The sequence below is a fragment of the Montipora foliosa genome, chromosome 12 (assembly GCF_036669935.1).
Source record: "Montipora foliosa isolate CH-2021 chromosome 12, ASM3666993v2, whole genome shotgun sequence".
Classification (NCBI taxonomy): Eukaryota; Metazoa; Cnidaria; class Anthozoa; order Scleractinia; family Acroporidae; genus Montipora; species Montipora foliosa.
Window position 1 is genome coordinate 40,033,527 of NC_090880.1, and position 12,500 is coordinate 40,046,026.

Consider the following 12,500-nt stretch of genomic DNA (forward strand, 5'->3'; position numbering starts at 1 on the left):
CCCCAATTGATTTCCTAGTATCAATATTTTCTAACAATAAGAACACTTCAACTTCATTGACTTTACTAAAGTGAAACTTACCCTTTTTTGTCTTCATGTAATGCTAGAAACGGCGATTTGTAGTGGGAAGTTTTGATGCAAGCTCAGTTGGAATGTTACGAAAATACGTATTGATAGCATTTGATATCGTAACTGGTTGCTGTAGATTTTTATTACCAACTCTTCATTAAACTATAGGGGTTTAACATAAGCCATCCCCTTTACCACATTTGCAAATCAATTAAGGTGGCTCAAACCAGTTTCAACAATTTCAACAGAATGTTTTGTTACAAGGATTGTCTCTTAAACACTTTTTCACATAACGGCAATTTTGTACCAATATTCACCAATAATTGTGGCGTAATAGGTCACCATAGCAACAGGAAAGTTATCTAAAACACCTTATATTTTGTATGGAAACGCTTATATCTCAAAAACGAATCGCTGGAAAGTGGCCAGCAGTCTAAGAAAAAAACTCAAAATTAATAAAACTTCCGCTGGAGCAGGTTCAGAGCAACCTAAAATACTCCAGTTATGAAGACTGCTGAGAACTCGCTCCAGAGGATTTTTTAACTTTGCAAAAAGTTTGAATTACTTATTATTTTGCAACGATGAAAAATGGGGGTCGCAGAGTTCGTTTTTGAGATATAATCCTTTAAAGACAAAGTAGATCACTTGTTGCTATGGCAACATATTACGTAGCACTATTGAGCGCATTTTATTAGGCAATAATTGCTGTTTTATATGAAACCATAACAAAGCTACTAGCTTGGTGACAGAGTGCCGGAGAGTGAATCCTTCTAAGAGTACAGTTTCTTGAAAGAGTTAAACTGTTTGGGCCTCCCTAATGAAAGAAATCCTAAGAAACGTTATTTCTAAGCACAGTAGAATCGCCCATTACAACTTAAACCCATGGTTAGAGAGGAACTGGCTCCCGGAAACACGGATTCCTCGCTCCAAAACTTTGGATACTGGTACGAGTGTGTCATTGCTGGATTGTTTGGATGGATGGTTGCTCAGTTAATTTCACCAAAGACGCGTAGCTTCATTTATAATGGCGTTACAGGTGATTTACAATCCTAGAGACGCAACTAACAATGGCGAAACAGCAAATGCTGGATGACGAACAAAAGTCGCCAATGAGAGATCTATTGTTTACATTATCCAACATGACGGACGTGACACAACTTAGAAAACACCCCTTGAGGATTACACGCCATTCACAATTCTCCACGCTGCCTTTATGCCCTTCGTTTGAATGATAGGAGACTACAAGGATTAAATTGATTTGTCATTCATTGAAATTTAAAATACGCATGCAATTTAACTCTGACAGAGATTACTGAATAACTCTGAGAAAAGAAAAATAAATTTGATCTAGGCTTCCTGTTCACCATGCTTTTAAATTTACCCACCCATATACTGATACAAAATAATCGCCTTTATCCCATTTACACCATATTGTAGAATTCCTGATCAGCAGATGCTATATATTTTAAACAGCAACGTCTTTGCACTTCATGCATCTGGTTTACACCAGCGCCTTTTAATTGCAACTTCACGGGCGGCAAAAATGTCACGAGTTGTTGCGACAAAACGAGCGTATAAACCACCGGCGGAAAGTGGAAGTCCAGTGACAATTTCCTGTCTAAAACGTCTTCAAATTTTTTTTTTTTTTCATGCTAGAGGTCAACCATAGAAATCATATGACAATAAATTTGTATACTTTGGCACTTTGACTTTCTATCGAGAACTGTGCAAAGGTAGCGAAGACCACTGAGAGATCCTGAGAAAGCTAGGCTGAGATCTCCACACCCTCATTCATTTCCTGTGGAAATCCAGTGACAATTTCCTGTCTAAATATTTTTTTTCATGCTAGAGGTCAACCATAGAAATCATGTGACAATAAACTTTCTATCGAGAACAGTGCAAAGCTAGCTAGCGAAGACCACTAAGAAAGGAAGGCTGAGATCTCCACACCCTCATTCACAATGAATGAAATCACAGGAGAACAAGTCAACTCGTGTTTCGAAATGGCGTGTGGCAAAGACACCGAACACGCCGGAATTTATGACGACGTAGTTGAACAAAAGAAGGCAGTTGAGCGGATACAGAAAGATGAGAAGACCAAGCAGACATCATCGGAACCATGCGCAAACTCCAACAAGCAGTCAAATTCAGTGATGTCCTCGAGATCGCTGTGTTTCATGGTAGCTGGTTTAGTCGTCTGCTTTCTCACTGCTGCTGCAGCTTTTGTTTTGGCTCTAATTATCATGGCTCGCATCTCCCTAATCACCTCAACAGAAGCCGTCACTTCGCGAGGTAAAGCATAATTTTGCAGCTCACAATAGCTGCGACAAAAGCCTTTTGATATGATCATTTTAACGCGTTCCTAACTTAGGTCCCGTTTAAGCGACTTTGCTCTGAGCCTACAGGTCGTTCTTGGCAAAATTTTAGCATGGATGTTTGTGACCATATTTGGTAAGGGTTTAGGTTGCTTCTTTGTTATCAGTATTCCTTTTCACGGAAAACAGCTTAAAATATTACTGTCACTTTTTCGGTAAACTGCATGCCCAAAACCGCATAATTCTTTAAGGTCAGTCTCTTTCTCGTCACCAGAGCCTCGGATGTTATGTCTGCGCATGAACCGAGGCTCTGGGAAACTGAGGTGGGAAAACCAATCTCGACCCCAGAGCTCTTCTCTTGACTGGGGGAGAGAAGACTGAGAGAAGAGCTCAGGGGAACCCTGAAGCAAAGTGTCCTCATTGGATTTCGCGAAGAACAATGAAAAGCGTCTCTGATTAGTGCATTCATCTTAACACGAGGAGTGAGCAGGCGCCGTAAGGTTCGAATAGCCAATTTTTGGCTATATGAACCCTACGGCACATGTACTCCTACACAGAGTTTCCCATTGTCGCAAACAGGATAATTGGTATTGATTAAGCTAATGTTTATGTAATGATAGCGACATATCTGTCTGCTTCGATGATTAAGTATGTTTGCCTTTTGTCCGAAAGATCTTTATAGTCAATCAGCTTACGTTTGACCAATGTGTGTCCATGAGATAAGAGAACAATAGGTTGCAGTCAGTCAGTCAGAGACATAACTTTGTGGTGTACGCGATCGGAAAATTAAAAAAGAATTGAGAAAAGCGACAGTGTGGGCTCCTTTCTTATTCCCCACACCAGAGCCTTGGGTCGATCCGAGGCTCTGGTGACGAGAATGGTGGGAAAACATGCGCCGCTGGGTTCTATTTGAACCTTACGGCGTCTGCTCACTCCTCGTGCTAACATGGATGCACCAATACGAAACGCTTTTCATTGTTTTTCACGAAAACCAATAAGACACTTTGTTTCAGGGTGCCCCAAAGCGGTTGGGTCACTCTGCAACTTAATTAATCCTGCCGAATGTAACTATCACTTATCACCCCTTAGACTACATACCTTCCTCTTCTGAATCGTTGAATTTGAATTGTTTCTTTAAACACACGCTCCCACAAGTTTTTAGCTTTGATTAACAATACAGATTTTTAAAATAAAGATTGGTTTAATTTTTTAAACTATTAACAGGTTTACTTTTGGCATTCGGCCATTCATTTCTATTACTTAGATTCGCAAAAGATTGACGGTTCATTTTCACCTATATTTGAACTGCGGAATGGACCTTAAATGAAAACTGTAAAGATAATCAAAGTTAAATAAGCAACTTAAAAGGGTAGAATCACGCTTTTTTTGTCAAACTTTAAAACACTAAAAGACGTCTTTGCATCAATAAAGACCAAAAAATAATGCTGTATAGTCCGTGACTTGTGAAGCACGCAAAGAGAGCAAATTATCAGGTTGCCATATGGAAACGGTGTTTAGAGCACGACCCTCAAGTTCCGACTCCTGTTGGACGGGGATGGAAGATCGAGCATGAAGATGGTGTTGCCAAGTTAGTTGTTGACTGAATGGACGTAAAAGCAGCACCATAGGCCATACTTGAGCTGTTAGCGTGTAACTGCACTAAAAAGTGCGTCGTCCCTAAATGTGTCTGTGTCACAAATGGCCTAAGATGCACTGATATGTGCAGGCTTGCCGAATGTGAGAACCAAGGTTCTGTTCAAGAGATCGAGAGTGCCGATGATGACGATGGAGTGGACAGTGATGAGGAATATTAAAATCAACGCTTAAGAAGTTTCCATCAAGTCTCACAAATGCTTTCTATGTATACGTTCTATGCCAACTGGTAAACAAAGAAGTTAGGTCACGTGACTCATTTACTGTAATGATACTCTTAGCTATATACCCACGTTAAAGAACATCAGGAAGAGCGTCAGAAACGTTAAAAAGAGCAGGTTGAATTTAAATGAATTGAAGTGACTCGTAGTACAGTCTTACAATTGTCTGTCTTGTAACAATGCCATTTTAAATGCCCTGATCACGTGTCCAGTGATGTAAACGACGGGATAAACGACACAAAAATAAGAATGATATTTGTAAAGCAATGATACTTTTGAATAGTTTTTTTTTTTTTGCAGATTTTGATGGACATTTAAAGCAAACGAACACACCCATGTCAAACCAACTACGCGCTAGTTTCCATGCCCAAGACGTGCTCTAATCACGTAACCAGTGAAATGAACCATTTGTTATTATAACATGTTTGTGTGAGCAAATGGTACTGTTGTGTATGTGTTTTGTGTTCGTTTTGGTGGACAACTGAAGCTACTAAAACACAAAACAAGCTTCAGCCTCGTTTCCATGCATAAGCCATGCTTTAAGGACCACTGTTATCCAATAGCTACCATAGAATCATTGCTATCATGCTTTTCACCACTGTTCATGGTCTAGTCTGCTTGAAAACCACCATAAACCTTATTCACCCCGGATGATACCAACCAGCCCTACTGGCTCACAGACTAGTAGTATTGTTGCCAGTAAACATTAATTAAAAGTACATTCGTCAATTCTTTGTTGTTTGCAGCCATGGGGGATGGAGAGGATAGAAATGGATTGCAACTCGAAAAAAACTCAGTGGCCAGTTTTTTCAACTTTAGACACGCTGTTTCAAAAATTTGTCAAAAATTAAATGCGAATAGTTTTTTGTGCCATAACTGTTTCATTTCTCAGTTCTCAGTGGGTTGTCAGGAATGTTCTACGTGTGAGGTACAGCCTGCGAACAGTCTCTCTTTTGCTCTAAAATCGTTGAAACGAACGAACACTTCAAAATGGCTGAAACTCTAACCAACGCCCGCAGTATTTTCGGCCCACAGCGTCAGCCATTGAAAGTTCAACGTACGCGTTGTTCGTTTCAACGATCCTAGAGCAAAAGAGAGACTGCCCGCAGTCTATGTGAGGTAAAGCACTTGAATTGATTTAGATTTTTACCCAGTTTCCACCTAAAAAAAGCACATTTAGCATGACAGTGCCCTATTAAACAGTTGCAAGCAAGCATGAAAAAAGAATAACAAAACAAAATCTCGTTGTAGGCTGTATGCTCAGTTTCAATGACTCTTCTCGTGTTCTCAGATGACAGCGCCAGCCTTTGTTCTTCTTGTCAACAAGGAAGCCGAGACAACAAAGTCCAAGACTTTACTGAACGCCTGGAATCAATGCAGAGGCAACTTGAAAACATGTGGATGGTGATTAATTCAACGGAAGGACAAATTTCGAACTTACCAAGAAAGGTAAGGAGATTCAGGAATGCGGCTTTAACCAGACTTGGACTTGAAGAGGAATCGATATATCAGAGGAATCCACAAATGTTCCATTTTTTTGTGCCTTGGGTGTGTGAATAACCTTTACACAACACAAGGGGAAAATAACATTTTCCCAAACTTTTCAAGACCGAACTCTTTATCAAATAGACTTCATTCAGACGCAAAGTAAACTAGACCCTCCGTGAGGGTACACTGGGTTGCCTGTGGTACGTGCAGCGTTCCACGCAATTTTTTTCAAGTCGGAGGGGGGGGGGGGGGGGGGGGGGTGACCCAGAAGTCGTACCAGAAGTCATACCAGAAGTCATACCAGCAGAGGCCCTTTGGCTCACAGGTCTTCACACGTTCGTACGACGAAACAGATCCTTTTGTGAGGTTAAAAACCTGGCGACCGCCCTATTAATTAATCATTTGTCAGAAAGAAGAAATTCCTGTCCTCTTTAAAAAAAATTGACACGCATTGCTTACGTGTGGTAGTGAAGTAACACAGCGATTTATTCCATAATGTCAACTGAACTGTGTGTTGTCTTCCAGGAGCTTCAAGTTGTCCTTGCGTAATATGTAGCTCTAACAGTGCACGATATTGTTTTGGTATTGTGTATCATTGTAGTGAAATGGTAGAAGTCTTGGGTAAATAGCCTGAGAAGACATGTGGTTACTAGCAAAGTACTGAGCCCAGAAAGATTGAAGAAAATAAATGGGAAGTGAAAAACATTGTCTTCTGGGATGACATGTTGACCGTTGTCTTTGCGTAATATGTAGGTCTAACAGTACACGATATTGTTTTGGTATTGTCTATCATTGTAGCGCCATGGTATAAGTCTTAGATAAATAGCCCCTTGAGAAGACATGTGGTTACTAGCAAAGTACTGAACCCAGAGAGACTGAAGAAAATAAAAGGGAATCGAGAAACATTGGCTTCTGGGCTGACATGTTGATCATGCAACTTCTTTCCACCACAAGTGTAAGCGTGCACTGACAGCATCTGACAGCATCTGAAAGCTTTGTAAACAACAGTTGAAAGCTGAAGTTATTCCTATTCGGCGGGGTTAGTATCTGGATGGGCGACCTAAGAAATATACCACTCAGTAACAGAAGCATAGGACCGAAAATTCTATTTTAATGCTATCAAATGCGAACCAAGCAAGATACAGATTTTGTTAGCTTGCTTTATCCAAAACAAATATTGATGTAAAAGTAAATAAATATGGATACACAGTTTTTAAGAAGAGCAGAAGGAAGTTTCAGGACGGTCGATCGAGCATAAAATATTTTGCCATCGGTAATAAAATCTACGACATGAAAACAACATTTATTTTGAACCACGAATATAAAAAGTTACCATCAGCGAAAAACAGTTTGGGAGATTTTAGTTGTTTTGTTGTAATTGTACAAGTTTGGCTGCACCGAGTAAATCGCACATCGAATTCAGCGAGCGCAGTGATCAAGTTACCGCGTTATTTTACCGCGGCATGTTTACTCGCGAAACAGTGAAGCATCTGTGTCAAATGATGCCAAGCTACCGGGTTTTTGTTTTTGTTAGTTTTCTTTTTATTTCGATTGTTATAAATTTTGACAAGAAATGTGCGAATTCAACACAAAGATCACAATCGCGCAACTCTCAGAGGTTGACCATTGTTTCTGGAAAATCAAAAATTTACTCTCCAAGACAAGGTTATTTATCACCAGGTAATTCCATCGTTTTGGTAATAGCAGCTACTTTATTATTCATCAGCGTCACAATCTTTTGCCGATTTTGGGGGTCATTTTGCTGAAACTCAAGCACGCTTCCAACAGACCTGTTTATTTTCGTGACTAATGCGTTACCACAAAAATTCTCCCCGTATCACATTTCAACACATGTATGCAAATTTGCTAAGCTCGAAAATTACACAACATGATAAATTTACAAAAGCTAGAAATTTCACAGAAATATTTTCCAGCGAAACATTTATTGAAACAAGCAACATATTTGCTATAAGAGGCAAGAAACCCTTCCTATTTCAGTTGCGTGCGTGCAAGCGAAACAAACAATCACAAAGCATATGCAATTAAATAAATTTCTGACAGTTCACATTCAACCCTTTTCGAAAGAACCTTGACCGTAAATAATAAAGCACAAAAGAGACAACAAGCTTTCATTCAAGTAATTTTTCACTGTCACATTTCCAAATATTTTACACCTTTGCTGAGTTGAGTACAAAATACCGGTAAATGTAAATTGTCAGACAACTAAGATGCGACTTGAGTAAACAATGTGATGCATTCTTGTTGGCGTTCGATTCCTTCAATGTTAATTTGTTAAATCATAGTTAGTAACTATGGTTAAATCCATAAAAAAATTGCTATTTGATTTCCGTGTTTTATATAATACCAAGTTAGTAAAATATTAGAAACAAAGCTCACTTGATATCCAAAGGCGAAAAATGAAATTGTTGTCGAAGACCATTACTCGTCTCTTACAATCCAGATATTTATTTTTCAGCGCTGTCTTGCTCATACAATTGACGATCCATTCTTGAGCTCCATGAGGGTATATTTTGTTTAAAGATCCACTAAAACGCCATTCACGTCAATGACTTATTAGTGAAATTTCCAATTGTTATACTGGAAGACTGTGCAGAGTTGAGAACAGGTAAATACAAATCTGACAAATAGCGAGACAACTGAGATAACAGATCCACTATATGGATTCCTTATCTGTCTTTGTTGAACCCACACTGAGTTACCAGAGAACTGTTCATTTGGTTTGAGTGTTGTACAAAACACCACGCTTGGCAAAATGTTAGGAAGACTGCTCACTTTGATTACGGCTCGACGGGCGACAGATTGTTGTCGAAGTCCATTACTCGTCGCTTCTAACATTCGACCGCCTGTCCTGTCCAGCATCCAATTCGCTTGCCATTATTGAGCTTCATTAGGGTACATTTTGTTCAAAGATCCCCTAAAACGCCATTCGCGTTACATGACTTTCGACGCCATTGCCGGTTAAGTTAATCGTTCTACTGTGTCCACCAGAGAAATCTACGCATTTCCCACTACCCTCTCGATCCTAAGAAAATACGCATAGAAGGCTCTATGCACAAAGACACCACTTAGCAGGGGAGTGACAGGCAGGACTTTTACCGACACGGAAAAAAATAAAAAAAAAAAAAGAAAACGAAAAATAAAAAAACGACGAAATTAAAGACAGATTCCGACTGGGTTGGCAACCCAGTAATAAGAACCAGGATTTTAAATAGAGTTCATCACAGCAGTTCGAAAAAGAGTCTCAGAGCATAAGAATCGAAAAGGGGCTCTGGGAAAATATCGCCGCCTGAAATATCATTTCGAAGCAAGTATTTATTTGGGGTCTTTTCTTTGCAGGACCAGCACATCGAGGACTTGATGAACGCAACTCGTCAGCAGACCAAGCGAGACACTATGGCACTGTTGACTGCGTTCAACGCATCACAAGATTCTCTTTCACAGAAAATACGAAAAGTTCAGGTCGACTTACATCAGAGGGTTAGTGTTACAAACTGTAGCTGTTTTCAACTGTGTTTTAGATGGATAAATTGCAGGATTATTACAGTGTTGCGCTTCTACAAGACGTAAACAGTGCGGCTCCTTATTACTGACTAGAACTGAGGCAAGGAAGAAAATACCAGTTCAGTTCTTAGTACCGTTTACTTAGTCACTACGCTTTGTTAGTGCATTTGTTGTCAAATCCGGTCTCAGGTTGAATCCGTTTTAACCTGATTGATTGGCCACACCCTGGATCTTCTTATCACTCGTGAACATGATACTATTGTTGCTGGTTCACCAGAGGTTGATTGCTACCTATCAGATCATGCGTCAATTCTATGTCGACTCAATGCATCAAAACCCTGTCGAGTGGTGAAGGAGATCACTTATCGTAAGATCAAATCTATTGACTTGGATTGCTTTCGTGAAGATCTCAGATCGTCAGAACTATGTAACAAGATCTATCCAAGCCTAGATGATATGGTGTCTGGTTATGATTCATCTCTATCCTGCATACTCGACAAGCACGCACCTTTAAAGACAAAGACCTTAGTGTGCAGAAGGCGAGTACCATGGTTCAACAGCGACATAAAGTCTTCTATAAAAGCAAAGAGGAAAGCTGAAAAGAAATGGCGATCCTCAAAATCCCAGGATGACTTGCGTGCCTTCAAGGTAGCTCGAAACCGCGTCACCAACATAATGCACAAAGAACGCACTGCATATTATACTGATCTGATATCTGAAAATGGTTCAGATCAAGGAAAGCTGTTTCGTATTACCAAGTTCCATCATCCCGGATGAAGTGGCGTATGGAATCTACGAGTGGTTTAGTTCCCAGTAAAACACTCTCCTCCATATAATAAATGCAGCTCTGAGCTCCCCGTAATGCATACTTACAGTACTGTTCTTACACATGCACATACTCAATTGACCAAAGCCCATAGTGGATTTTCAGGGCCAATGAAACTCACACAACAGAACGAACAACAACTGTTAAGATTCCCAACTGGCCGGAGGCAAACCAGTTGGCTATTTACAAGTGCAGCCGAGAAGTTGAACAAGGGACTACCAGGAGTCAGTAGTGGTCAGGACTGGTCAAAGCGCCTTAACCAGTGGGATGTACTGCCTCCTAATTAATAGGAAATGAAACCAGTACACTGTCAGTGGTACAAGTAACCTTGTCGCTACATATGTTAGTTTGGAACAAAAAGCGGGTAAACTGGAATACGCTGTATGTGAGCGTGGGCAAATAAAACTCTCCTCTCAATGTGATAAGAAACCTCATTGTGCATGTAACCCTTTCAACCAGACCTTTCTTTTTGGAGAACAAACCTCTGCTTGAGATTTTACGAAACTAACTTATTTAAATGCTGGGAAAAAATATCAAGATTAAGAAGCCTGCCTTGAGGCCCATCATTTCTTTTTCTATACAGGACCAAAAGGTCAAGTCAATACGGGAATTGACAATGAAAGAAATTCGCTGGGTATGGACTGTGGTCAACGCATCCCAAGTCTCTCTTTCAGAGAAGTTACAGAAAATTCAGGACAACTTTACTCAACAGGTGAATGTCATTAGATGTGGCCTATCTCATTAAAATCGAACTTTTTTCGCTTAAGAAAATTTAAACCAATAATTTAGTTTCTTTTCAGTGGCCCTGGTCCTTAGTGTACAATCGCTAAGCACTTAGTGGCTTGTCAATGCCTAGCGATTATATCTAAGTTATCGGGTCTCTTTCACCAAACATTGGCAGCGCTCTGATCGGCTTTTGTATTTTGATGTACAGCTGAACCGAACGATTGTGCTTCTTCAAAACTCTGATGATAGTCTGTTTGCCTCTTTGGTGGAAGTGAATAGCACCATTACATTAAAGGTAAGGTGGAACGTACCAGTTTTCTCTTATAAATTATCCAGTAATTTTCAATGACAATCTCAGATGTCTTTTTCCAAAGTGGCTATCTCCGTGAAAATAAGCTGTTCTTTTTAAATTCAGTTTTGCGCATTATTCAGTTAAAATGTCATTTTCAATCTCACTCGCTTCTTGACGTATGCATAGGGAATCTAAATTTTAGAACTTAAAAAGAAAAGTTTCCTTAAATTATTGTTTAAAATATTGCAAACCATGATACAGGGGCAAAGACCCTTATAAACAAAACCCAAGATACAAAGTAGGCAACTCTTCAATTGACCACTTCAAGTACTCAATTCTTGCAAGGCTAATCAAAAGCATCGTTACTTTGCTAAATAGCACGAAATTTACCGCAACATCTTTAATCATAGCAACTGCTGAGAAATTATCACTCTTCCTTCCATTCTTCTTTCCTATCAGAGGAAGCAGAGCTGATGCAAACATAGATTTCTGCCTCCCCTGAGGGATGTATATGCCACAAACCGGGAAGGTGAGGTACCCCTCCGAGTAGCTCACCTACCCGGGGTCCCCCACCTTTATGTGAACTTTAGTCAACCACTGTGTCCCCTGCTCTGAACAGGTGCTTCACCAACCATGAAATAGTAGCACCCCCTGGAAATTGCTGGCTTGGGCTCTAGTCCATTATGATAAGGTTATCCAAGCTCAACCCCGGCAAATTCATTGATTCAGTTGTCTTGAGAAGGACCAGAGCCCGATAACAAACTTATTTATTTATTCCCTTAAAAAGGCAGTATGTTCATCGTGTAGAACTGCTTAAAAAGTGGACTTAAAATATAGCAGGCCCCACTGAGTTGCTCAAACGATGGATAGTGCTATCCGCTGGATAAATCACTATCCACCGGATATCTCAATTGTTTTTGCTAGTGTTTATCCGCTGGATAGTGATTTATCCGGTGGATAGCGCTATCCATCGTTTGAGCAACTCAGTGGGGCCTGCTATATTTTAAGTCCACTTTTTAAGCAGTTCTACACGATGAACAACCGGGGAGGTGGTTTAAAGTATATACAAGAGGACCCCTAAAAGTTTTTTCTTCTGTTCGGATTTCCTAGCTGAAAGTCTAGTGATCCGAAAATTGTAGGGATCAAAACTTACCTTTTCGAAAATTTCAGCCAGAAAAAAGCTCCCGAAAATTCTAGGTGACCCTTTTAGGGCAAAAACCCGTTAAAAATGGGCAATTATACCATTTTTTAGATGTTCGAAAATCCTAGGACAGGCAGGCAAGCAAGAAATTTTACAACGAATGTTCCGAAAATTTCCGAAAATTGACGTTGGGTGCCCCTGTAAAATGGCTATACTCCGTTGAACATCGGCCACGGAACACTCGCCG

The 12,500-nt window shown here is 40.0% G+C and overlaps 1 protein-coding gene across 1 annotated transcript in view; it reads left to right on the forward strand.

The window, feature by feature from the left end:
• Positions 1–1,916: 1,916 nt before the first annotated feature.
• LOC137980049 (uncharacterized) overlaps positions 1,917–12,500 on the forward strand; it is a 16,658-nt gene continuing 6,074 nt past the window's right edge. The window contains exons 1-5 of the mRNA XM_068827398.1: positions 1,917–2,361; positions 5,550–5,707; positions 9,104–9,244; positions 10,678–10,806; positions 11,029–11,115. Coding sequence (XP_068683499.1) covers positions 2,031–2,361; positions 5,550–5,707; positions 9,104–9,244; positions 10,678–10,806; positions 11,029–11,115 — 846 coding nt within the window. The 5' untranslated portion in view covers positions 1,917–2,030. The remainder of the gene's footprint in view (positions 2,362–5,549; positions 5,708–9,103; positions 9,245–10,677; positions 10,807–11,028; positions 11,116–12,500) is intronic.